We start from the raw sequence: 26,152 nt of genomic DNA on the forward strand, positions 1-26,152 counted from the left end.
GACGGAGGCCCCCCAGAAGCAGCATCAGAAGCAGACGACGGAGGCCCCCCAGAAGCAGCATCCGACGGAGGCCCCCAGAAGCAGCATCCGACGGAGGCCCCCCAGAAGCAGCATCCGACGGAGGCCCCCCAGAAGCAGCAGCAAGAGCATCTGGAGCATCTGCCGACGGAGGCCCCCAGAAGCAGCAGCAAGAGCATCTGCCGACGGAGGCCCCCCAGAAGCAGCAGCAAGAGCATCTGCCGACGGAGGCCCCCCAGAAGCAGCAGCAAGAGCATCTGCCGACGGAGGCCCCCCAGAAGCAGCAGCAAGAGCATCTGCCGACGGAGGCCCCCCAGAAGCAGCAGCAAGAGCATCTGCCGACGGAGGCCCCCCAGAAGCAGCAGCAAGAGCATCTGCCGACGGAGGCCCCCCAGAAGCAGCAGCAAGAGCATCTGGAGCACCTGCCGACGGAGGCCCCCCAGCCACCGATCATGTCTCGCTGCCCAGAAAAGCTTCAGGTGCTGCCGCAGCCTACTTGCCCCCCCCAACAGCCACCGGTGTCCCAGGAGCCTATCTATGTGCCCATTCAGGCCAGTTTGTCCAAGCAGTCAAGCTGCCCACCCCCGTGGTCTCATGTGCCCAGCTACCATGCTAAGCGGCTGGGCTATCTTTTCAACATGCCACGCTATCAGGGCAAGAGGGTAGGCTACCTTCTCAACATACCGCGCTACCAGGCTAAGCGGCTGGGATACCTGCTGAAGATGCCACGCTACCAGGCCAAGCGGCCAAGCTACCTGCCCCAGATGCCTTGGCAGCAGTCCCAGCAGATCAGTCACAGACCTCAGCAGCTTCAGGTGGTTTTTGAGCAGCCATATTACAGCGAGGATCCAACAACTGTTGCTCAAGTTTCAGGTTGGTAGGCTGTAATCAGTGGCATGTTTTTGATGAGATGCACGAGTGTTTCATTTAGACTGAATTTCTTTCAGGAACTGAATCGATGGTGCTTATGTGACAGCCAAATCCAGAAGAGCAGCAGGCAGGGTAAGTCCTTAAACTTGATAAGATAATGCAAGTTCTGCAAATATTTTTGTCCTTTTTTTGTTTGTTTTTTTTAACCTTTTTTTCCCTGTTTTAGGCACTGGGACACTGAAGACGGTAGACCTACACAACCACTGTACTGGCTTGTCAAATTAAACTACAACTTGCTCTATAATGTCTTGACTTTCCTTGAGTTTTTTTTTTGTTGTTGTTGAAATGATCTCCCACAAGCTTTGCCATCCTCAACCCTGTGGAATACCAGGTTTCTGGTCAAGACTCAGCTGTTTAAATATAACAGTTGGTTTGACCATTTCCTTTGGACGAATAAATCTGAATTGTGGTGTCGAGCCGGTGCAGTAATGTTTGTATACACCCTGCTATCACCCTAGTGCCTTTTCTTTGATTTAGAATTATTTATAAAACCAAAATGAACATGTAGGAAGCAATTGAAGAAATGAGACCTCTGAATTCTCAAGCAATTTTTGATAAAAGTTGCTGGCATGACTGTGCTACAAAGAGGTTCTACAGCATTACTATTCAACACAGCCTAAACCTTTTGCATCCATTTTCTGTTTTGTGTAACTTGACACATTACTGCTTTTCCAACAAAGCATAATGAATGATTGGAATAATACACTGCTCAAAAAAATTAAAGGAACACTTTGAAAACACATTTCAATGCAGGGGAAAAACAAACTGTATATTTACATTGATATGGACTGGTTAATGTGTTAGGAATGAAAAGATGCCACATTGTTTGATGGAAATGAAAATTATCAACCCCTAGGAGGGCTAAATTCAACACTCCAACACTCAACATTCAAAAATCAAAGTGAAAAACTGATATGGCAGATTGGTCCATTTTCTGAAATTTGTTGGCAACAACTCAAAACGGTACTCAGTAGTTTGCATGACCTCCATATGCTTGTATGCAGCCTGACAATATCGGGACAAGCTCCGAATGAGACGATGGATGGTGTCCTGGGGTATTTCCTCTCAGATCTGAACCAGGGCATCACTGAGCTCCTGGACAGTCTGAGGAGCAACTTGGTGGTGTTGGACAGAACAAAACATGATGTTCCAAAGGCGTTCTATTGGATTTAGGTCAGGTGAGTATTGGGGCCAGTCAATGCTGTCAATTCCTTCATCCTCCAGGAAGTGTCTGCATCCTCTTGCCACATGAGGCCAGGCACTGTTGTGCACCACAAGGAACCCAGGACCACTGCACCAGTGTAGGGTCTGACAGTGGATCCAAGGATTTAATCCTGATACTTAATGGTAGTCAGAGTGCCGTTGTCTAGCCTGTAGAGGTCTGTGCGTCCCTCCATCACCATCAGTGACTCACCACCAAACGGGTCATGCTAAACCATGTTACAGGCAGCATAACATTCTCCATGGCTTCTCCAGACCTTTTCATATCTGTGACATGTGCTCATGATGAACCTGCTCTCATCTGTGAAAAGCACAGGGCACCATTGTGTTCTATGGCAAATGCTAATCAAGCCCACGGTGTCAGGCAGTGAGCACAGGACCCACTAGAGGACATCGGACCCTCAGATCTTTCTAATGACGTCTCTTTCTGATTGTTTGGTCAGAGACATTCACACCAGTAGCCTGCTAGAGGCCATTTTAGGGCTCTGGCAGTGCTCATCCTGTTCCTCCTTGCACAAAGGAGCAGATAGCTGTCCTGATGATGGGTTGAGGACCTTCTGCAGCCCTGTCAAGCTCTCCTCGAGTAACTGCCTGTCTCCTGGAACCTCCTCCATGCTCTTGAGACTGTGCTGGGCAACACAGCAAACCTTCTGGTAATGGCACCTATTGATGTGCCATTGTGGAGGAGTTGGACTGCCTATTCAACCTCTGTAGGGTCCAGGTATCGCCTCATGCTACCAGTAGTGACAGTGACCCTAGCCAAATGCAAAACTAGTGAAAAACAGTCAGAAAACACAAGAAGGGAATAAAATGTCAGTGGCCTTCATGTGTAAAACCAATCCTATTTTGAGGGGTGTCTCATTGTTACCCCTCTAGTGCACCTGTTGTTAATTTCATGAACACCAAAGCAGCTGAAGCTGACTAAAAAACCCCTATTTTACTTATCTGACCAGATCAGTATCCCCCATGTTTGACTGATTTGATGCAATACTTTGATTAAAAAGTGTTCCTTTAATTTTTTTGAGCAGTGTATTTGTAAAGTGCATATGCTGTGCATAAATATAGCACTTTTTTGTGGGGTTTATGGTATCAAGGTATCAGACTGTGCATTAGACAGGTGCAGGTCTGAAAAGTTAAGACAATGAGGGATGCAACTTAAATCTGTAATCCCTCCCATGTGACCTTATTTCTCCCTTGATTTAGTTAGTAGTTCAGTAAGCATTTTTCTAATATGTCTGGTCAGGGTATGTTCATGGGCATCTTGATCAGGTTGATGTCTTGCTTGATATGTACACTGTGAAGAACGAAACGGCCAACTTCCAAACTGGAGTCTTCAAAACAGTAGTCCAAAAACACATTTAGGTTTGTTTTAAGTTGTTTACACCTTGCTGGGAAAGTGGATGAATGCAGGGAAGGTCGGTACAAAAAGCTACAGAGCAGGGAAACTGTACATCCACACTAACCCATTTTGTTTTTGAAAGTCCTCTCATAAAGGAAAACCACCCAGATGAGTGTTTTGCACCATTTCAGAAAAAAATCCCCATCCATACTAACATTCCTGAAAAGACTGTATGACTTTGTACACTGGCTATATGTGTGCTGATTTGAACAACAAGCAGAGGATTGGTTGCTTAGTTGATATACCAAAAAGATGAGGATTAAGTGGCCATGGCAGTGAAAACAATGTCTGTGTTTCCAATAGGGTAATTTCTTTTTACTTTCAGTAAATACCACAAGTACACTTCCAAAGTACATACTGTTGCATTCAGGGTACACATAATAATGCATGTGGTCTTTCGGCACCTCGAGGTTGTTCAAACTTGCGTGATACATGACATGAGTTATCTTCTGCTGCACAGAGGACTGCTCATCAGAATTGCCAAACAGAAGAAGACACTAGCTTGCAAAATCCAATCAAATATATTGGTACTTTCTGGTATTTTTGGCATACTTGACATCTCGTGGTTTTGAATGTTGCCACATAGCACTTTTAACTCAAAGGTCTACTGAAATAATCGTCGTTTAACAAATGTCTTGTAGAGTTCACAGTTTATATTCATGGCTCTGGCTGCATAACAGTTTAAAAGTTGTCATATTTGTTTAGGATTATATTGTTATTAGTGGTCACCTGGTGCCAGCCCTGCTCTTTTAATGTGGAGACAGTTATAACATGACTTAATGAGTTGATAACCAGCCTCATGTGAGCACTTAGCATAGCTGTTTGGCTAATTAAAGCCTGGTAATGAGAAGATGCCCTGGGTACTTGTCAGTACAGGCCTGTGATGAACCTGGAGGCAAATGCCCACATTTGTGTGACATCAGAGTGAGAATATATAAATTCAGACAGACATCTGACCAGAATTCAGTTGGCAGTAGCTCAGGCATAAAACAACGGCTGAAGAATTAATGACAGTCTTGTTCAAATCGGATTAAAATACCTCAACATCTATTTCAATTTGTGGATGCTACATGATGTGCTCCACTGATATCAGCTGATTAGCTACACCTGCCTTCAACTACACACACCTGTGTCCAATTCATTAACAAGGTAGGAAGGGACAGCTTTAAAAGAGACCCAGAGGTGCTCAAGTGCATTACTGACTGGTTCAGTTCTCTGCTTTAGGATAGCTGACAGAAGTGGCTGAATTTGCTACTGACTGTGGCTGAAGGCATGGAGTCTCTCTTCAGGTAAGTTTAGCTTGTTTATATATATATATATATATATATATATAAATAATTCAAATAGTTTTAGCACACAGTAACTTGGATGTCTTGTCTAGATGGTTGCTGTTGGCCTTGCTAGCTGTTGGAAGACCTCAAGTGAATGGTAAGTTAGTTGAAGATGGGTTACTTTCATGACTCTGAGTTGTATGCATGGACTAAAATATTTGCTCAACAGCCTATCGTATTGGGTTAGCTGAGGACTATGACTATAGAGTGTCAGCTGAAGACTATCCTCCACATGTAAGGAGCCTTAATGCTGGAGATCAGTCTTCACGAAGCACTGGGCCACTCCGTAGTGGCGACTCAACCTCAAAAGACTATGAGGCAAGTAGCTACAGCCCACTGCTGTCAATTTATCTGAAGCTGAAATATCAGAACAAAAGTAGTTTGTGCCAGATGTCCAACACTTATCTACTTGTCTTTCACAGCCATATGTAGCAGACTATGAATCTCTGATGAAGCCACGGGGTCCTCAGCTGCAGCCTCGGTGCCCACACAAGCAACCGCAGGTGCCTGAACAGCCTGTACGGCCATCCAAACCACTCCAGAACCCCATGGTGCCCAGAGGATTTGGCTACTGGCTACAGAAGCCACAGGTGCCCCAGCAGCAGCCATGCCCGCCTCAACATATCCAGAAGCCTGTGGAGCCCCAGAAGCCCGCCTGCCCATACAAGCAGCCACATGTGGCCCAGCAGCAGACCACATGTCCGCCTGAGAGCCCCAAAGTGCCCCAGCAGCCACCACACCTGCCCAAAAAGCCTGAGAAGCCACAGGTGCAACTTACCTGCCCTCCCCAGGTCACCCAGCACCCCAAGGACCCGCAGCACCCCAAAGAACCTTATGTGCTGCAGTTCCCTAAGGTTACCCAGCAGCCCTGGGTGCCCAAGGTTACCCAGAAACCCGAAGTTACCCAGCAGCCCTGGGTGCCCAAGGTTACCCAGAAACCCAAAGTTACCCAGCAACCCTGGGTGCCCAAGGTCCCCTACCCACCCAAGGTCCTCCAGCGACCCCATGTGCCCAAATACTGGTACCAGCGACCCCAGGTGCCGAAGTACCGGATCCATCGACCTCAGGTGGTACGCTATCCAGTCAAGAAGCCAGGCTACTGGCCCTAGATGCTTTCCCAGAAGTCCCACTAGACCAGTCAATAACCTTAGTAACTCCAGTTATTGAGCAGCTGCATTACAATGTTGATCCAGCTTTAGATGGTTAAAATGCTAATAACACACTGATGTTGACAAGATTGGCAACATCAGTGACTATTGACAAACCTGAATTTCTTTCAGGTACAGAATCCTTAAATGACAACCACTGCAATACTGAAGATGCTTGACCACTATTGTATTGATCTATCGCAATAAAATTGCTTATTTTGAATCTTGACTTTTCTTGTGTTTTTTTTTTTTAGTATCAAAGCAGCTACATTTTAGTCAACTCTCTGAAGCTTCTGCTTTATGATGTATGAAGATGTACCATTAATGGAAGTTGGCTGACTATGTTTAACTGAGAGGTTCCACATTTGTCCTAACACAACAAATGCTATGGCCTACTTTAATAGGCGGACAAGTTTGTAAACAGTTGGTCTCTCCCCCCCCCCCCCCCCCCCCCAGAAAGGAGCTGCAATTGAATTAAAGTTCATATGGAAAATGAAATGCCAACTCCAAGAACTGGTCCAGCTTAAAATGTCAATGACTGCAGTGCAGTTTCTGAGCACTCAATTATTTTTATTTTTTTTTGTCAGACCAGACTTGAATCTCTGGTACTACATAAACTCAAACTAGAATTAACAGTGAGGTGCAAGACAATACATCATGCTGTCACATTCAGTTGAGACTTCTCCATTTAATTGGTTCTTGAAAGCTCAAAACGATCTACAATGGATGAATCAGGCTATCCTGATGTGACTAAGCCACAACACACTTGTACCAATAAACACTTATGGTGAAAACCAGACTATTCAAGTCAATGTTTCACTTAAAATATATTTAAACTGGCAAGAGCCAAGATCTTAAGCAGTCAGGTGATAGACTAGGTGAGCTGGTGGCTCCAAGAGTACAGCTGCATCGATGCTACGATCATAATAAACAAGCCTAAAATGATAGACAAATAACACCTCATGCTCCCTTACTGGTTCATGAAATGCATTGGACCTCTCCTGTCAGATAATGAGCTACACCTGCTTGGACTGCGTACACAGGTGTATGCAGTTCATCAACAAGTTAACAGAGGCTAGCTGAGAAAAAGATTCATGGGTACCTCAGTGATTTGCTTTTTTCTGACAGTTTTGTGCTGATTGGCTGAACCCATGGGGTTTCTCTTCAGGTAAGTTTTAAGCTTATTTTTTAATACATTTAAAAATATTAAAAATTATGTTGTTAAAACATAGTAACTTGGATATCCTGTCTAGATGGTTGCTGTTGGCCTTGCTAGCTTTTGGAAGACATGTAAACGGTAAGCTTGCTCAAATGAGTTTACTTCAGTGGTTCTTAGTTACATGCATGGACTAAAACATTGGCTTGACAGCCCACAGTATTGAATCAGTTGAGGATCATGAAGATAAGGAAGTGTCAGTTGAAGACTATCAATCAGATGCAAGTAGTATTAACACTGGAGACCAGTCTTCACGGAGCACTGAACCACTTGGTAGTGATGATTACACCTCAGCCGACTATGAGGCAAGTTGCTACAACACAATGTCAATTACCAGCTTGAAGCCAAATCACAACAACAGAGCAGGTCTGTGCCAGATCGCCAGCATTCATTCACTTTTCTTCCACAACCACAGGAAGGAGAAGATGACCATAAGGTGCAGCCACGGGCAAACCAGCAGCCCAGGTACCCCATTCCCCAAGACCCCCAGCTGCCCAGCTACCCAGGTTCTCAGGACCCCCAGCAGCCTAGCTACCCCATTCCCCAAGACCTCCAGCTACCCCAGCAGCCCAGCTACCCTGGTTCTCAGGACCTCCAGAGGCCCCAGCAGCCTGGCTACCCCGTTCAACCGGACCCTCAGCAGCCTAAGCAGCTTGGCTACCTGGTTCCACAGGATGTCCAGCAGCTCCAGAGGCCCCAATGGTTCCAGCAGCTGAGCTACTCCATTCCCCAGGAGCCCCAGCAGCCAGTCTACCCCATGCCCCACTACTCCCAGTGGCCCCAGCAGTCAGGCTACCCCGTGCCCCAGGACCCCCAGCAGCCCCTGCAGCTGGGCTATCCAATGTTCCAGCAGTCCCAGAAGCCCACCTACACAGTGCCCCAGCAACCCCATAAACCCAGCTACCCTGTATTCCAACTGCCCCAGCAGCCCAGCTATCATGTGGCCCAGAAGCCGAGCTACCCTGTGCCCCATCTGCCCCAGAAGCCGAGCTACCCTGTGCCCCATCTGCCCCAGAGGCCGAGCTACCCTGTGACCCAGAGACCGAGCTACCCTGTGCCCCATCTGCCCCAGAAGCCGAGCTACCCTGTGCCCCATCTGCCCCAGTGGCCGAGCTACCCTGTGCCGCAGAGGCCGAGCTACCCTGTGCCGCAGAGGCCGAGCTACCCTGTGCCGCAGAGGCCGAGCTACCCTGTGCCGCAGAGGCCGAGCTACCCTGTGCCGCAGAGGCCGAGCTACCCTGTGCCCCAGAGGCCGAGCTACCCTGTGCCCCAGAGGCCGAGCTACCCTGTGCCCCAGAGGCCGAGCTACCCTGTGCCCCAGAGGCCGAGCTACCCTGTGCCTCAGCTGCCCCTGAATCCTGGGTTCCCAGTTTCTCTGCATCCCATAAAGCCCAGGTTCCCAGTTTCCCAGCGTCCCCAGAATCCCAGCTACACCATGTCCCAGCATCCCCAAACACACAGCAACCCCATGTCCCACCAGCCTCAGGAGCCCAACTACTCCTTACCTCAGCAGTCTCTGTACTTGGTTGCTCAAATGCCCCAGGAGCCCAGCTACTCGGTTCCCCAGCATCCCCAGGAGCCCAGCTACTCAGTTCCCCAGCATCCCCAGGAGCCCAGCTACCTGGTTCCCCAGCAATCCCAGAAGCCCAGCCACTATGCTTCCATACAGCCACAGGTGCGTAGCTTCCAGCCCCAGTGGCAGCAGCACCCTCAACTGCCCTGGTACTCACGACAGAGGCCACAAAATCCCATGTGCCGACAGCTGCAGGCTTCCCATCATCGTCCGCCTAGTTTTGTGCCAAAGCGGCCTCAAATGCTCCGTTATGCGACCCGATGGCCCCCGGTGCCCAGCTACACCACCCAGCGGTCCAAAGTACCCAGCTACCCGTCCAAATGGCCAAATCAGCCCACGATACAGCGCTACCAACTCAAGCGGGTGCACAGACCACAAGTCCCCTGGCAGATCACTCTCTAATCTCAGCAGTTTGTTTTCTGAGCAGCACCAGATAAAGTTTTCTTTGTTTCACTGTAACACTGAAGGCCTGGCTGCTCTCAGCTAAACCAATGCATTGACTTGTTAAATTTAAAATATACATTGCTCTGTCATCTTGGTGTTTCTTGAGAATCTGCTTTTTAGAAACAACTCTTTATTCAGTTTGGCATCTGGTCTGTAGCTCGCTCTGGACAATGCAGGTTTACCTCTACAACATTCAATCACTGTTTTAATTCAGAGGTCTTTTTGTTTTAGTCAGTGAGCTGCACACAAGTTTTAACCTAAACATGAGGTTTGATTCAGCTGAAGTAGTGCACTTGAGATGGGGTTACACCTGCTCATAAAAACTGAAACTGGTTGACTGGCAGAAACCATTTTCCCATTACATTTCTGTTATTTTTTTTAGTCAAATCCAGCTAACCCAAGTGCAACAGCCAGTTTCATACTAAAAGCACATGAAGGTTTATACATTTTGTTTGCTGTTTTATTATTACAAAACACATTACTACTTTTAAGTTGTGACAGCAGTGCAGCTTGTTCTGGAATATGGTCCTGTCTAGTGAAGTTAAAGGATTTGTGGTAGTGATATAGATTGAAGTTTATGACCAATTCCAGTAATTAAGACTGATACCTGAGCCACATTTGAAAGAAAAATGAATATCTTGCTGTGAAAATTTTAAATAATCTTCAAAAGTCTTCAGAAGTTCCTCTGTTTAAAAGAGCTTTCCACCATTTATTCTTCAGTGCTGACAGATTATTACTCGACATGCAGTTAATCAGAATAATGCCTTATTGATATGATGGTGGGGACATTTGCAGCGTAAAGGGGATTGTGCAAAAATGTAGAAACATCTGCAGAGAAATATCAACAATAAATATACAAAAATACTTCATAAGACATTGCTTGACAGAAGTGGCTGCATTTGAGGCGCATATTTCAATTCATTTTAACAAATCAGCCAAAAAATATTCTGCACATACTGCTCTACAAGTGTAATCTAAAGCTGTGACAGTACTTGTTAAGGAAATTAAGGAGAATTGTTGGGGGTGGGGTTATATTGCAAATGTCTTTCTAGGTGGGAAATCATTGATTTTTTTTTTTTTTTTTTACACTGTAACTGAGCAACAATGGCAGATCTTCCGTGGTCTGATTGGCCACCCCGTGTGCCCCCCCCAAATTTTCGTTTGGAAATTTACATTACTGATAATCTGATTTCCGATGCTGCAGCTCGGAACTGATCTTGTAATTCACATAAACAAGGAAACAAGTCCATCATTATTTGAATGTTAACAGTCCAAAATGAAAAGGTCATATACAGCTTTCCTATTGGGTTAAAGAACCAATAAAAACATGAAAAAAACTTTGTAAAAGCGAGAGGTCAGTAGCAGCCTTCATGTTTTCTTACAACTTTTCGGTGGCCCCCCAAAATATCTGTTGTACCCCCCTATGCCTCCCCGCTAAAATTAATCTGGATCAGCCCCAGCTGAGCAAGTGTGAATTTAACATTTTTTCCTCATTATTCGCAGTTGTTCCCCTGGTCTGCACCAACTAGTACTGGTAAAGCGCGCCCTCCTGTCCAGTTGACGGCGCACTACTGTACAAACTGAACACGATGACGCCGCTAAAGAAATGATTGGCACCTTTTTCCTCCAATTAGATTACAAAACCTCGACAGCTCAGCCAATCGGGTGATTCGAGTCAGCTATTGTGGGCGGGACCAGAAGTCGCGTTGAGACGCTTCTTATTAGCTGCCAAGTGAAACAGTAACACGAAATTTGTGTCCTGTCGGATGGTTTTACAGGCCTACATGAAACTTTAGATTTCAAAATCTTCAAATTGCGTCTAGAAGAGGTAGTTACTTTTCAGTCTGTAGTTAAATTTCTCTTCAGGTAAGATTCAATTCAGCTTTGCTTGGTTAGCTCTTATGCTAATGCTAACAGTAGCAGCCGGTTAGCAGTTTATTGAGGCTGTCAAATGCACCCTCGGGGGTCGTTTTTGTTTCGTTTTCTGGTGAATTTAGTGCTTCTTGTGCGGTATCCGGCTCCAGTGTCCTCTCCTCTCCCCGCAGCAGTCGTCATGGGCGAGGTGGAGCTGTCTTGTCGGGCTTATGTGAAGATGTACCTGCACGCCTGCCTGTTTCCCCGCTGCAGCATCAACGGCCTGCTGCTGTCGTCCAGCTCGGCAGGTGGCGCTGTGTGCGTGACGGACTGCGTGCCGCTGCTTCACTCCCACCTGCCCCTGGCCCCCATCACCCAGCTGGCCCTCACACAGGTAAACACAGCCGGTGTCTCCATCTGGAGCTGGGGCTAGCTGACGAGTCAGTCAGGGGGATTTGTTGATCCTGAAGTCAGACTTAACCTGCCAGGTCACCATGGCAACCGATGCTGATCAGCTAGGGGAAGTTCTGTTCAGAGTTTGGGATGTAAATGAGCTGTAAGAAGCACCATCCTTTCAGCAGGGTCAATATATATTTGCGGGACTCTTTGTAACATAGCTGACAGGTATCATAGTTGATATTTCCTAAAATCAACATTACCGCCTATAACCAAACACCATATGACATTTTTTAGACAAAAATTCTTCTAAATATTATACAGAGTGTCCATAAAGTCTCTTTACAATTTTAAGAATTTAATACGAAGGCAGTTGATGAGATATCTTAAACAGATTTGTTTTATTGTAATCATTGGTTGTCAAAGTTTTTTCTCTCTCATTTAATACACTTCTATATGGACATCATTAGTTGCATGAAGCACATCAGGAAGATGCCTGATTTCTTGCCATTTTCGCTGTAGCATAGCCTCATCAGTGGTAGCAATGGCATCAGAAATCTGTTGCTTCAAGTCAGTAATGTCCCGTATCTTACAGCGATATATCCTGGAATTTTTGGCTTCACATATCTGTGCATTTTCTTGTTTGTGTCGCGTTTCAGACGTCTGTGAGTTGTTCACTGCTACAGAAAAGTGACTTGAGCTGAGAAAATCTCTGCTTTCTGCTGTTTCAGGTGGACGTGTGGTGTTCACAGACTCAGCAGAGGATAGTGGGATACTATCAAGCCAATGCCTGCATATCAGATAGCAGGTGAGACTTTCGATCCTCTCCAGAAATTAAGCTTTTTCTAAACTGTTTAAGACATTTCCTGAAAGGTGACGATAAATTTCTAACACAGTGCAGTCCTTTTGTTTTAATATCTTTTCATGATTTTCACCTGACAGCCCGACGCCGTGTGCGCTGAAGGTGGCCGATAAGATTGCTGAGCAGTTTGACAATGCAGTTTTATTAATGGTAAGAAATAAAACAGTTCTAACACTTCATTCGTACCTGTTTCTGGATAAAGATAAGAAATAAGGTCTATGCAACATTAAAAGTCTGGTATTTTATTCATCATTATCCGTTCATTGAAGTTGTTCTTTATTTCCTTTGCAGCTCGATGGCAGTAAAATGTCTCCAGACTATCGGGTTCCTCCCATCGTGATGTACGAGCGCAAAGATTCGAGGTGGATCCTCAAAGACAAACACATGTAAGAGTCTGCATTGATAAAACCTAGGACTTTATTATCCCAGACACAAAATGTTTGGTCACAATCAAGTTTTCTTTCAGTTGAAACTGGGAACACTGAAGGTGAAGAGACTACACCAAATTTGGTCTGAAAATTTGCGTTGCAGTAACTTATTATGAAGTTATAAATTCTGGCAGTAACTCGGCCAAAACACGACAGACTTCATGTCGGTTATTGCTTAATTGTAGCTTTAAATGTTTCTGCAGAAAAAGTTCCTGAAAGCAGCACGATGTAATTAATTTCCCGACCTGCTTGGAGTATTTTCTAACTTTAGTGGAAAGAATAAATGTGAGTTGGAAACACTTTCTTTTCCCTGAAAGTTTTGACATGATTGATGAGCTGTTTCTTTGCATAACAACTCTCCTGATTCCTGAAGATTTTTCTCCATTTTCCTCTCAAAGATGGACCAAGTTTTGTTCTTACTTTTTTAATTTTTTTTTAGCTGTTTCTAAATGCCAGATGTTATCTCCAGCTTTCATTACAGGCTTGTCACTATGTAGCCTACAGCGCCACCTTCTGATGACTTTTTTTTGCTCCAGAGCAGTTAATAGAAACAACTTGCTTTTTTAAAGATATTTTTGTGACATTCACTTCAAATTTGTTTGACAAACCTACGGAAACATGGATACTGAGTTCATATTTTGTTGCATTTAATGTTAAACATGGATAATCACATTAATAATCAGGTGAACCAGATGAAGTGCTCAGTGTTACCTTCTAAGTGTTGTTAAATAAAGTATATAAGTACAAAATAAACTTTATTCCTAAAGCCTTTCAAAACTGGAGTTATAAAGTACTTGCAGAATATTAAAATACACAAAACATTGGATGAAACGATGAAGAAATTAAACATCAGTAGCTAAAAAAAAAAACAGAAAACAGTGCAACTTTCAAATATTTATGTTTGAAAGTTGCAATAAATTAGCATCAGCCCTATCAAGTTGACGGAAACACTGACGGAATATATTTATTATTTAATCACAATTTCTAAGTGACCTGATTATGTTCCTTTAAATTAAAATATTTGAAGATTGTGAGCGTTTCATTGCTCTAACGTGTCTCCTTGCTTACTTCTCTTCATCACATCGCATCTCCTCGTCGTGACAACGTTGGAAAAAGGCGCTTATTTGGGAAATCCTTTGTTTCATAGCGTTACTTTTTAAGCAACGCTTGTGAGGAGCTGCCCAGCTGAACTTAAATAAGTCAAATCAGTCCCAGAAAGGTGCAGCATTTATACACCGCTGCACAGAAGACTTGTAGGGTGTGTAGTAAACCTCACTCCTGCTAAAGCTTGATCATCTCAAGATGCATTTAAATACAGAGAAAATCCTCCACAACATTCTCCTGAAGGGTACATTGACGTGCAACGCTGATATAAATCTTTTTCTTCATGTCATATTTTTGTTCTTGGGTCTTTTCAACACGTCTGCTCAACTCGTAAAATCTTCTCTGATCCGCTAACTCCTTCCTCTTCTCCATCCCGTCCAGGATAATGCTCCGACAGTGGGAGGAAACCCGGTCGATCGCCGGCCAGATGCTGGAGTCGGGCGACCACGCGCTTTTGGTGGACTTTGACAGCCACTTGGACGACATCACAAAGGATTGGACCAATCAGAAACTGAACACCAAGATAGCGGAGCTGGCATCGCCGGCCAACGGGAACATCTAGACTGACCAGTAGCATCAGTTTGTACTGAGATTTATTTATGTTCCGACCCAACGTCGTCCTGCACAACTGTTTTTTTAATAACCCGACTGATCCACCACTCACAGTTTAGAAAGACATTTATTTCTTTTTCATACAAGGACATACATGCATAAATAACAACATATTTACATCTTGGTAGATCCCTCCAGTCTTCCACGCTCCTTCAAGAGTGTGCCATGTGGTCTAGCCCAACACCCCGCTGACTTTAAGGACAATTCCACCTTAAAATCACCTTCTACACTAAAATCCACTTGATCTCTTGATCCAGTTTGTTTTACAAGCAACGCAAGTGGAGAAATGAACAGAAATGCCTTCTAGTGCAAAAATCCTGCAGTAAATATGAATGTGTTGAAGCTCAGAATGGTTTGATTAAGGTGGTAGTTTGTGGTTTGTTTGTTTTTTTGCATATTCTGCCTTTACTTTGGGATTTAAAATATCATGTAAGTGTTAAAGTGATTCACTGCTTCCTTTTCAGGAAAGTTAAGAAAAATGCTTAAATGTAGAAGAAAGTTACTATAATTTTTAGGCATCTGTAAGCAGAATGTTATCTCTTATTACAGGGAAATAAGTTTGTATTACAGTTTAATAGACTGTAGCTCTTCCTACAACGGACAAAACTAATAAACTCGTATAAAAAATGTCTTCCCAGGAAAAAATATAATTCCGACTGATACACACCTTTCATAAACCACAAATGTCCTGCATACTGGTCCATTTTAGTGTGATTTTTGACGTATTTCTTCAACTCTAGTCTTGAATTCAGCTAAAATTGCTCCGTTTCAGTACATCGATTCATACTGTTACGTGTCTTTTTCACTTCGTACCTCTGTACAATGCCTTCTGTTACCTTTAAGACCTCAGTTAAAGCAGATAACACACTGATTTTTTTTTTTTGGTTATTAAGGTAACTCCCTTGTGCGCCTGCCTTTGTAATTTACAGTAAATTCTGCAAAAATCGTGTAAACTTCTACAAAAACAGAGAATCGCCAGAAAACCAAACATTCAGAGCTTCAGCTGATTGTATTTACTGCAGAAAAGTTGCACTAAAACGTGTTTTGCGCTTTTGTTTGATTCTCAAAACACTAATCTCAAGTCGACCGAGGCTGAACGGACACACTCCTGGAAATTAGACTGGTTTCTGATGTGTTAAATGATTTAAAGACAAAAAAAACAAAAGCACTGAACGATTGAGTTGAACGAACGGAGATTTGTGTTTCTTCCTGCTGCGGGGTGTGACGTTCTGCCTGTCTCATGACGAGTGTGAAACTTTTTATCTATTAAAACGCAACCATTAACCCACACCTGTAAAAAGCATTCATGTGTTTTAGCGACAAAAAACAAACAGTGACACGAGTGAATCCGCATTGGATCTGAATACAGTAAAACCTACAGAGCTATCTCAGATTATTATGGTCCTTTATGCTTAAATTGCGATCTGACATGTACACAATAGGAGCTATATAGCGCTGTAGTATAAACACAATTCTGATGGCTTGCTGAGATTAGGTGGTTTCGAACCTTTTTAAACTGTGACCCTTAAAAACGAAGCTACATCTGGCACTGAAGTAGCTCTAAAAAGGTCTGGAATGACAAACTATTCACTAATAAGTAAACAGATGAACATTTGGAGGCAGAGATGGTTTTTCGTCCTCTTCAGTTTCTCTTTGTGAGCTGCTCAGGTTAGAAACCACTGGCTAATGTTAAGATTTACTCACATTTTGAGACCCTCGGTGAGGGAGTTAAGACTTGTTTGTTTGCATGTAGTGTTTCCAGCAGTACGACGATTATATTTTCTAAACGTACATAAGGTGCGTCCCCCCCCCCCCAAAAAAATTTTTAATTTCCAGTCATAAAAGCACTTTGGCACCCAAAAATTCTGGCTTGATTTAGTGCTATTAATCTGGCTTTGCGATAAAATATAATGCCCTGGGGTTTGTACTTTGAATTTTTGGGATTTAAATTCAAAAGAAATCGTAGTTACACGATGTAGCTGGAGTGATTATTGATAAACTCGATGCATCGCACGGCCCCGTTCTGCTGTCGTGTTCCGAATGTGGATTTAAATGGGGGATATTTGTGATTTTTATTTTAAAAAATTTGGTATAAAATCCCTTCAAAGTGCCGAGACGGTCCCACAGGTGGTAGTTTAAGAGGTGGGCGAAGCGACCGGGACCAGCGTCAGAGTAATTTCCCCCTTTGGAGACTGACTGGCCAGAGACTGGAGGAAGCTCATGGAGTCCAAGAAGGACTGGGTGCTCTGGACCTGCTCTTCTGCCCACGGAAGAGAAATCTGCACAGGAGAAGAGGTATTTTTACTGTTTCTAATATGGTAATGTAACGCACACATTTATTCTGACAGTCTACATTCAACCTTGTTTTCACTTTTTAGGTTAAATTACAGCTGAACTGCTCTGGCTTTAACATCTGTCCAGCATTGTACACACATAAAATATTAATAACTGGTCTAACTAGTATTTCTGTTGCCAGCTAGCAAAGTTGAACTGTTTAGTCAGAAGAGGACATTTTAAGTTTCCTGTTAATTCATCCAGAAATGAAGCTTGTGATTGACTGTAGAGGAGACACAGCACCTTTACCTGAACTATGATCAGTTTCTTAGACGGGTCCTCGGCGTTACTCAGCTCTTCTCCGAAACACAAAGTGATGAAGCACTGAGGAGGTTCGCCGCCGTTCGTACGAAAATTATCCAGTTCTGGAAAAAAAATCAGTAAAATACACAATTAGAATTAAGCTTGTATTTTTGCTTTTTGGCAGAACTTTTTTTTAACAGTATCTGGTGCAAACTGTTTATTTTTTGGCTAATTTGTAAACAAAACATGTAGAATAAAAAGATTTTGATGAAATTTCATGTTTGTTTTTTTTAAATTTGCTTAATTTTCCAACCAAAGCTCTAGTTGACAGAAGAGTAGTTCAAGGACCATTAGAGAATTAAAAATCCCATGATTTCCTGTCTTCAGAGTTTCTTGCGTTAAATTATTTAAACAAAAAAAACAACAGATTTGGGTGCAAACCTGTTACTTTTGGCTAATTTGTAAACAACACACATAGAATGAAGTGATTTCATGATTTTTTTGCTTAAATTTGATAAATTTGCCTGATCAACCCTCAAGTTGACATGAGTAGTTCATGGACCGGTGGAAAGTTGGAATTTCTACGAGTCTTTCTGTCTTTACTTGCTGGGATAAATGGTGGAATTGTTTTAGTCTTTTTTGTAAATAACATGGCTTTTAGACCTCTGTGACTGCGCGATCTTGAAATTTATTCCTATTTATTGGGCAAAAACATTTTTACGTAACCAGTCTTTGTAGTAGGCGTATCACGAGGTTCACTAAATTCTGCAGATTTTAAATGCAGCAGAGTTTTCCTAGATTTCAGACTGTTTGCTTTGCAGCGTCTGCTACCGCTGATCTCAACCGTCCGTCCACTTCTCCCTGACTTACGCTGCCTGAAGGCGTCTTTGCTGAACAGCAGCACCGGCTCCGTGTTCCTCTCCATCTTGTGCAGGCCGGCCGTGGTCGAGTGTGGACCCGTCCAGAACACCCGGCCCTGGCAGAACCTCTTGCCGTAGACCCCCTGCGGCGTGGAGGTGAGCACCACACCTTTCTCCATGAAGGGCAGCAGGGTGTAGAGCGCCTGCAGCTCCGGGCCGGCCGGCAGCGTGGACGGAGGCTCCGGCAGCGGGATCCGAGGAAACCTGTTCTTCAGGGCGGCCGGCGTCGGGGGAATCGGAGCCGACGGCTGGTAGGTGATCCGGACATCGGTGCCGTTGATCTGACGTTTGTGGACCTCTTGTCCTAAATAGTGAATCGTCACGTTGAAGGAGTCCTGAGCTGTAAAGACGGACACAAGAGGAGGTCGATTAAAGACGGGAAAGTTCAGTTAAAAAATGATTTTGCCTTGTTGGGATCATTTGTCTTCTTGTTTTTTACCTCCTGCAGGAGGTGCGACGCTCTCCTCGATCCTCACGTCCAGCCGGATCTCCTCCACCGCTGCAGAAGCAAAGGTGAGTCAGAAAGATCAGCAGGTTGTTTGTTTTGTTGGACGATGAAGAAAAACTCTAGAGGATTTTTAACACTTAGATGCAGCAGCGATTGGACCTTACGCTTTTCCATAAGTGTGTTTTTATGGCATTTTGGATAGGAATAATCATTTTTATTACTGTTTTTATCCTATTTTTGTCCACCCAAGAATGATTTCATGTTTGAAATCTGTTTGTTTTTCACTTCCTAACACATTTCGACGATTGAAAAAGAAGAATATTACACAGAATTAGCAACAGAAGAATGTCAGCATCCATTTTTTTTTTTTTTTACATTTTTCCACTCTTTCTTCAGCTGTTGCTCCAAGTTTGTGCATCACCTCTTCTATGATTTTATCAGCGATGAAAAGCTTGGAGCAGTAATGCAAATTTAAAAGTGTGTGGAATAAATTGAGTTGACTGACCGTCTCTCTGGATGATGGTGGTGCACGGAGTCGGCTCTTCAATCTCGACGTCGGTGTGTAACAGAATTTCTTCGACGCTCTGAAAATGGGGAAAATTTGCTTTTGAGAGACGTTTTTATCCATTTAGCTAAAGTTTAAGTTTGACGTTTTAGCCTCTCTGATGAAGTTCAGCTGCAGATTTTACCCAAAAGTCCTAAATTAACTAAAAGTTGTTCCTTTTCTGACTGTAAAAACAAAACATCAAGAACTCGCTGACCAAATCTCCTCAGTGACCTAAAACTTTCCTACAAGAAAATGTAATAAATCGTTCAGAAAAGTTTCTTTCAGCCTCAAAGTTTGACGTTGCATTTATTTTATCATTAATGAGGTTACTACATTTTAAATTTATATTATTTTTATCTTCCTGCTGCATTTTTATACAACATATTTGGTGCATGATGCAGAATTTACTGATTTAAAATAGTCATTTTTCAAAAGTTTTTTAGCACGTAAACGTCTAAAACACCACATTATTACTAGAATTAATAAATACTGCGAATTTAGGACATCTGCACTCATTTGGGAGCTAAAAATCTAAATTTTGGCCTCATTTTGACGCCAGAAAACCGCCATGTTTGTGTCGATATCTCAGCATTAAATCCTCCCAGTTGTCTTTGAACTCACCAGCTGAGACGTCACTTCTTCCGCCTTTATCTGCTTCATCTGGCTGCTGTCGTCGCTTTCAGAATCGCTGCTTCTTCTCCTCTTCGGCCTCCTGGAGGGTTTTTCTTTGCATTTCTTCTCCGGAACCAGCACACCTAAACACAGAAAATACAGTGAAGAACCAAAACCAACGGGACAAACGTGAAACTTTATCCGTTTTTGCCTTTTTCAGGCATAATTTACCAAATGAGAAACAGACTTTAAGTATGTAAAACAGGAAGCAACATCCAAACAAACTCAACTTTTTAGGAAAGTCCAAAATAACTCATAAATATAAAAAAGCACCAAATTTATCTCGCTGGAGTCTCCTGCAGTCAAATTAAGCATCTTATAATAAAGTTTGATGTTTTAACTGTCCAAAGATTTAAAGAAAACCAATTTATTTGTTTTAACTTGTGTTTTTGTCACAACTTCTAAGGTCCGTTTGATCATTTCAGCTGAAATTATGAGTTGATTCCAATTAATTTTAACAGTTTAATTGATCAGTTATTAATTTATTAAGTAAACATGACAAATATTGGCTAATTTCAGCTTTCTCAAATGTTGCAAATTCAGTATTTAGAGATATTCGGACACCAACAAATTTGTGAAGAACATTTTTACAATTTTCCAATGTTTAGACCAAATAACTAATTAATAAGGACGTTTTTTTCAGTAGAGTAATAAAAGTTTTCAACATTTTTCGAGGAAAATTGTGAAAAAAAAAACTGTTTTCAGCAGGTTTTGCTGCTTTTCTTCACCTGTGGTTGGAGGTTTGATCGGGAAAATTAACCAAATCTAAGCTTAAAACGGGGAATTTTTATCAAAATCACTTATTTCTAAATGTCTCATTTAAAAATTGGCTACAAAAAAACAGTTTGCACCAGATTCTGTTATAAAAATAAAAGTTTTGTGTTCCTTGCGCCAGCATGAAGGCAAAAATTCACGGAATTTGTCAGATTTTTGCACAAAAAACGTTGCACTGAGCATCATTTAAATTGTTCTTCCACTGTTTAAACAAAAAAAAAAATCAAATTAATATTGAAAATCAGCATTAAATGCAGCCTGAATAATAAAAAATCTACAGATTTTCTGCATTTTTCAAGCAGAAATTGTGAAAAAATGCTAAATATTCCTAATTTTTTGCAGGTTTTGCAGCTTTTCTTTGTCATATTTAACATTAACTTCAAGTATTTTTGGATTTTGGACTTTTGATCAAAACAACATGATTTGTCTGATGTGTTTTGTATTTTTCACATTTAACGGTTGCCTTTATGAAGCAAGATGAAAATAATGCAGAGGAAGCTGCTTAGGGGTCGTTTATAAAAACTGTAGTTATACAGTTTGTCCAGCAGATGGCGCTCACACTCCTTTTTCTAATAATAAGATCACTGAACTCACTGAATCCCTCCCAACCTACAAACGCCTTAAAGCTTGACTTAGCCTTTCTAAGCCTCATTAAATGCTTATTCTTCACTAAATTGGGTTGGAATTTCTACCAAACATCTTTGAAAATGTGAGGACAATTCAAGTTTAGCTGTTTATTTGTGCAGAAACAGTGCACAGTTGAATTTATCTACAAGACGTGAGTATTTTGAACTCTAAAGTCGGCCCTTTAAACCCGGTTTCTACTTAAAACGGACAAAACAATGAATCCAAACACGAGACGTCGCTAAAAACACAAACAGTCCAGAGGTCATGAGTCACTAAAGACAAAACCAACAAAAATAAATGGAGACACAAACAAGCATCTAAGTATAACTAAACAGAGATCAACTGTAATTCCACGTTGAAAATGTGACAAACGTTCGATAGTAGACGGCAGGGAGGAAAGTTCTCGGGTTGTCAGAGTCTCGTTGTGTAACGTTTAGTTTCGGTTTGAATGGAGGTCAGGAGCGTTGGTGCTGCTGTGAACGCCTGCAATAGATTAATTTAAAGAACTAACGCAAGAAATAAGGATGTTTTCCCAACTTTTAATCATAGTTTATCTAAAATAAACCTTTGACTTTCATGGCAGCTCTTTTTAAGATGTTTTTACTTTCGTGTGTCGCTGCTTTATGTTACATTTTTCACTTTAGGGCTGCAAGTCGTATTTATTTTTCATCGTAGGTTGTTATTTCAGTGAATTGATTGTTTGTTTGTGTAGAAAATGGTGTTTTGAATGAATCATCCAAACAAAATAACTCACTTTGTCAAAGAAAAGCAGCAAAACTGTCAAATTTTAAAAGCATTTTTTTGGCGGAAAGCTTTAATTATTAGAATATTTTGTTGTTTCAGCTCTAATTCTGTTTGATCCTCTGAAGCCCACCATCAAGCTTGAAAGAAAAAAAATACAAATACCAAAATGACGGCATTTATCAGGGTCACAGAACGTAAAAAATTATCGGCAAGGTGGAAACTTTTGTACTTTTGGTGCCAAATTTGGTGGTTTTAGTTTCCTAAATGTGGGAATTTTCTGCTTTTTCTTGCTTTTGTCGTTGCAAAACAGACATTTGATCTGCAGAAAATGTAAAAACAGAAAGAATTGTGTGATTTCCAACTTTCCTACGCTATTTTCCTTGAACTAATTACATGTGACGTTTAGTTTCCTATATATGAGAGTTTCTGCTTTTTTTGTCTTTTATTATTGTAGAACAGAAATTTAATCTGCATTTAGACTCATATTCAACACTCAAATGACAACATAAGTCAATGACAAAGCATTACACACTTAAATACAACTTTATCCACCATTAAATGTCAACTGTGGTGCAAAAACTTTGACTTGATGAGTCATGTTGGAGATAAACTACCAACAAGTTGGAACATTTTGTACTTTTGGTGCCAAATTTGGTGGTTTAAGTTTCGGAAATGTAGGAGTTTTCAGCTTTTTCTGGCTTTTGTCATGACAAAACAGACATCTCATCTACATTTTCCATCTAGAAAAAATGTAAAAACAAAAAGAGCTGTGTGGAACTAATTATGTGCGATGTACGAAACCGTACATCCCAGAAAAGCGACAAAATCTAACCTAAAATCAAGACATTTGATCAAAATCACTGTATTCTACACGTCTCATTGAAAAGTTTACCAAAAATAAGTCGCTTCTGGTAACAGGATTGTGCAAAATGGTAAAAATTCTGTGTTTTCAGCAATTTTCAGTTGAACTGCAGGCGGTGTTTCCACAAAGCCAAGAGGAGACGAGGGTGTAAACTAAACAGTCAAACATCTATAAAATGTAGAGGTCACCATATCACCATATTTTTTCCAGCATTTATAACATCTCTGATTGCTCTGAAAAGGTTTATAACGCTGATTCCTCACCCGAGATTTAATTTTTCTCCCAATTTAACTTTTTTTTTCTGGCTAAAAAACCCCCAAATGTTTTCACTCCCCTGTAAATTCGTTGGCAGTTTATAATAACAAAACTCAGGCTCTGGATAATTCAGTTTACATTTATACTTTGTATAATAATATAATAAATGTAGCAATTAATATTTAACAAATGATCATTCTTGTTTAGAAGTTTTCAGCTGTGGTGTAATTTCTGTTGTTTTTTTGGCCACCTGGATGTCAATAATGTCTTAATAAAGTGGAATTTTCCTTAAATTCAGGGCAGAATCGCTGTTTAAAGTCTAAACTTTTAACCGAACTGGAGCGTGTTTCCGTTGCTCACCCTGCTCGTTGAGGGGAACCAGCCGGTAAACCTTGTAGGGTTCAGAGATGTCCAGCTGGGCTCGGTCCATCACCTCGTCAAACTCCGGACTCTTGTTCAAGGCGCAGCGTAGCCGGGTTTTCCAGGCAGCCGGGTTGTCCTGACCGCCGTCCGTCGGCTTCCCTTTAAACTCCGCCCAGGCCTGCACGGAAAACAGCTCTTAGATCCACAGCTTCTTTAGAACTGCACCAAACTATTAAAAAGCCAACAAATGCCCGCTGACCTTGAAGATGGCGGCGTCCTCGTCTTTGCGGAAGTCCTGCTTCCCGGCGTGTTTCCAAGGGATTCGGAACATTGTTTTGTTGTCGTCGTCCCAAACCAGCCCCGGGTATTTAGCGCTGTTGACCTGAAACCAGACCAAAAACAACCAAGAGTTGGATTTAAGCCAATAGCTGAAACTAAATTTAAACATCATTATAACCCATGGAACATCACAAAACAATGATCTGATTCATCACTTTTATGATTATTCGTCACAAATTTGGATCATTGTGTGCTGCTAGTGCTAAATTTGATGGTTTCAGTTTCTTAAATATGAGGATTTGATGCTTTTTCTGTCTCATGTAGTTGTAAAACAGACATTTACAGTAATATCTGACAAGATCAGTAAATGGCAAAGACATAAATACAACATTATCCACCATTAAATGTCAGTTTAATGGTTTTACTTCCTAAATGTGGGAACTTTCTGCTTTTTCTGCCTTTTGTTGGAGTAAAACCGACACTAAACTGATGACACACATCAACTCTTTTGCAAAAGTAACGACCAATTTTGATGATTTTGTAGTTTTTCCAGCAAAAATGAGCAACATTTGTCAGTTTGAATTGAATATATTTGAGATTTTTTTGCTGCAATTCACAAGTCTGCCCTCTAAAGAAACATAAAATGATTATAAATACTTTACCTCCCTTTGATTTTAAGAAAGAAACATTATTCCACATTTAGATTCATATTTGATTCTAAAAATAAACCTGTCAGTCACTCATTAGTCAGAAAAGATGCAAATTTAACATAATGAACCATTAAATATCAGGTCTGGTGCAAAAATAACGACCTGATTAATCAATCTGAGGATGATTTGAGAGTTTTTAAAGTAAAAAAAAATAAAATTTGCCAAATTTAGTTCTCAAATGTGAAGATTTGCTGCTTTTATATTGTTGTAAATAGTTTTGAATCACCAACTTTGATAATTTGGTCATTTTTCAAGCAAAACTCTGCAAAAAATTTGAGCATTTCAGTGTCTCGTATGTTTTAAAACCCATTTTATGTCATTGTAAATTAAATATGTGTGTTTATTTTGCTGTTGGTCGCCAAAAAATATGATATCTGAAGATGTCACAAGCAGTTTTTGAGGGTATCTATTTCAGTTTTAATCAAATAATCCAGAAAATGCACATTTGATAAAGCAAATAATCATTAAAGGAACTGATGATTGTTACAGCTGATTTGATAGAAGTTTAGCGCCTATAAATGCACTGAAACCTCGTAAACAGCATGCCAGTTTGGCATTTAACTCATCTGGGGATTCATATTAGCCTCATTTGACTTCTGAGTGTGTTATTTTTTTTATGAGAAATTAATTCAAAAGCACAAATTATGTATTTTAGTGCAATTTATCTACAATTAGAAGCACCAAAATGTAGTTTTAGGTGATTTTCAAGCATAAAAAATGAATCTGCAGTCCCTTTAAGCCCCATAGAGATGAGCTGCTGGCTCTGTTTATTCCCATTAGAGGATATCTCCCTTCCCTCTCCTCTTTCTCTTTCCTTCTCCTCCCTCCCTGCTGCCTTTCCTCCCCCAGACTCCCCCAGGGACTCACCTGCTCCACCATCCAGGAGCGCAGTCTGCGGGTGGAGCGCATTCTGCCCGCTGCCATGATTCCGCCTTTTTACCGATAACAAATAGAACAAACCTGTAAACAACTCAGACTGACACAAACAAACAAACAAACAACAAATTAATATCACAACAAGCCCCTCCCCTCCCGATTCAACAGCACAGCGCCGCTAAAAGTAGAAAAAGAAGCGGAAATGTGATAAAAAGCGAAGCATAAATGTGTCATTAATTGGTATTTAAACGCAAATTAACCCCCGAGCCTCGCGTTTGAAGCTTCACGTCAACATGAGATAAGACACGGAAATAAATACATTCAAAAAGTTGCTTCTAAAATCAGCTGTTTTCTGACCGGAGTCTGTTTAAAGAGACAGGAGTCAGAAAAGAGCCGCTTTATTTAGAAAACAATCAAATATAGGCTGAAAGGTGGAGAATTAAGGAAGTGGAGTTAGGTTTCGTTTACCTTCGCTGCTCTTCCTCCGCTCAGACTGATGATCTCTGAGGCTGCAGCTCCAAACAGCCCGACCAGCCTTTTCCCAGAAACCACGTGACTTCACAGAAACAGCCAATCAGCTGCCGACAGGGGGCGACAGTGGACAGCACTCTGATTTATATTATAGCATTGACTGTGAACTCTGTAGATTACACGTTTTAGATTCCAAAATATGAGGATTTGCTGCTGTTTCTGTCTTTTATTGATGAAAAACAGACATTTAATCTACATTCACACTCACATTTGACACTGAAATGAAGCATTAATGACTTAAATACAACATTATCCACCATTAAATGTCAGCTGTGGTCCTAAGACATTGCCTTCATATATTATTTTGGAGATAAATTATCACTATGTTGGAAAATTTTGTACTTTTGGTGCAAAATTTGTTGATTTTGGTTCATAAATATGGTCATTTTCTGCTTTGTCTGTCTTATATGACAGTAAAAAAAGACGTTTGA

The 26,152-nt window shown here is 41.7% G+C and overlaps 3 protein-coding genes across 7 annotated transcripts; 2 read left to right on the forward strand and 1 right to left on the reverse strand.

The window, feature by feature from the left end:
• The first annotated feature begins 5,447 nt into the window (after positions 1 to 5,447).
• LOC110971530 (uncharacterized) lies at positions 5,448 to 10,841 on the forward strand. Its single transcript, XM_051940465.1, has 3 exons — positions 5,448 to 5,969; positions 7,679 to 8,985; positions 10,784 to 10,841. Exons 1-3 carry the CDS (start codon positions 5,448 to 5,450, stop codon positions 10,839 to 10,841), a joined length of 1,887 nt encoding a protein of 628 aa, XP_051796425.1.
• Positions 10,842 to 10,959: 118 nt separating this feature from the next.
• Positions 10,960 to 15,826, forward strand: emc9 (ER membrane protein complex subunit 9). Of its 4 annotated transcripts, none has more exons than XM_022221887.2 (6): positions 10,960 to 11,146; positions 11,326 to 11,528; positions 12,262 to 12,338; positions 12,473 to 12,542; positions 12,684 to 12,778; positions 14,306 to 15,826. In XM_022221887.2, the coding sequence occupies exons 2-6, from the start codon at positions 11,334 to 11,336 to the stop codon at positions 14,484 to 14,486; spliced, it is 618 nt and encodes a 205-aa protein (XP_022077579.1). In that variant the 5' UTR covers positions 10,960 to 11,146; positions 11,326 to 11,333; the 3' UTR covers positions 14,487 to 15,826. The 4 variants fall into 4 exon arrangements, with proteins under 4 accessions (XP_022077579.1, XP_022077580.1, XP_022077581.1 ...); XM_022221888.2 differs by having other exon boundaries at positions 11,329 to 11,528; XM_022221889.2 differs by having other exon boundaries at positions 10,963 to 11,108.
• On the reverse strand, positions 14,585 to 25,763 carry irf9 (interferon regulatory factor 9). 2 transcript variants are annotated; one of them, XM_022221886.2, is made up of 10 exons: positions 25,659 to 25,763; positions 25,182 to 25,290; positions 23,585 to 23,707; positions 23,323 to 23,503; positions 19,650 to 19,783; positions 18,987 to 19,065; positions 18,473 to 18,532; positions 17,984 to 18,373; positions 17,120 to 17,235; positions 14,585 to 16,815 (listed from the first exon to the last, which is right to left on the reverse strand). In XM_022221886.2, exons 2-10 carry the CDS (start codon positions 25,236 to 25,238, stop codon positions 16,672 to 16,674), a joined length of 1,284 nt encoding a protein of 427 aa, XP_022077578.1. In that variant the 5' UTR covers positions 25,239 to 25,290; positions 25,659 to 25,763; the 3' UTR covers positions 14,585 to 16,671. The 2 variants fall into 2 exon arrangements, with proteins under 2 accessions (XP_022077578.1, XP_051796001.1); XM_051940041.1 differs by having other exon boundaries at positions 25,182 to 25,246; positions 25,659 to 25,715.
• Between the last annotated feature and the right edge of the window lie 389 nt (positions 25,764 to 26,152).

The sequence above is a fragment of the Acanthochromis polyacanthus genome, chromosome 20 (assembly GCF_021347895.1).
Source record: "Acanthochromis polyacanthus isolate Apoly-LR-REF ecotype Palm Island chromosome 20, KAUST_Apoly_ChrSc, whole genome shotgun sequence".
In the NCBI taxonomy this organism is placed as follows: Eukaryota; Metazoa; Chordata; class Actinopteri; family Pomacentridae; genus Acanthochromis; species Acanthochromis polyacanthus.

What these genes read in the sequence shown, in the direction of transcription:
- LOC110971530 (XM_051940465.1), top strand. Translation starts at nt 5,448, where the DNA reads ATGGTGCCCAGAGGATTTGGCTACTGGCTACAGAAGCCACAGGTGCCC. An exon ending in GGATCCATCGACCTCAGGTG is followed by an intron (nt 5,970 to 7,678) that starts GTACGCTATCCA and finishes CCACAACCACAG; the next exon opens with GAAGGAGAAGATGACCATAA. An exon ending in CAGCACCCTCAACTGCCCTG is followed by an intron (nt 8,986 to 10,783) that starts GTACTCACGACA and finishes CATTATTCGCAG; the next exon opens with TTGTTCCCCTGGTCTGCACC.
- emc9 (XM_022221887.2), top strand. Translation starts at nt 11,334, where the DNA reads ATGGGCGAGGTGGAGCTGTCTTGTCGGGCTTATGTGAAGATGTACCTG. An exon ending in CCCAGCTGGCCCTCACACAG is followed by an intron (nt 11,529 to 12,261) that starts GTAAACACAGCC and finishes CTGCTGTTTCAG; the next exon opens with GTGGACGTGTGGTGTTCACA. An exon ending in ACAATGCAGTTTTATTAATG is followed by an intron (nt 12,543 to 12,683) that starts GTAAGAAATAAA and finishes TTTCCTTTGCAG; the next exon opens with CTCGATGGCAGTAAAATGTC.
- irf9 (XM_022221886.2), bottom strand. Translation starts at nt 25,238, where the DNA reads ATGGCAGCGGGCAGAATGCGCTCCACCCGCAGACTGCGCTCCTGGATG. An exon ending in GCTCCTGGATGGTGGAGCAG is followed by an intron (nt 23,708 to 25,181) that starts GTGAGTCCCTGG and finishes GTCTGGTTTCAG; the next exon opens with GTCAACAGCGCTAAATACCC. An exon ending in CAAAGACGCCTTCAGGCAGC is followed by an intron (nt 17,236 to 17,983) that starts GTAAGTCAGGGA and finishes TTTTTTTTCCAG; the next exon opens with AACTGGATAATTTTCGTACG.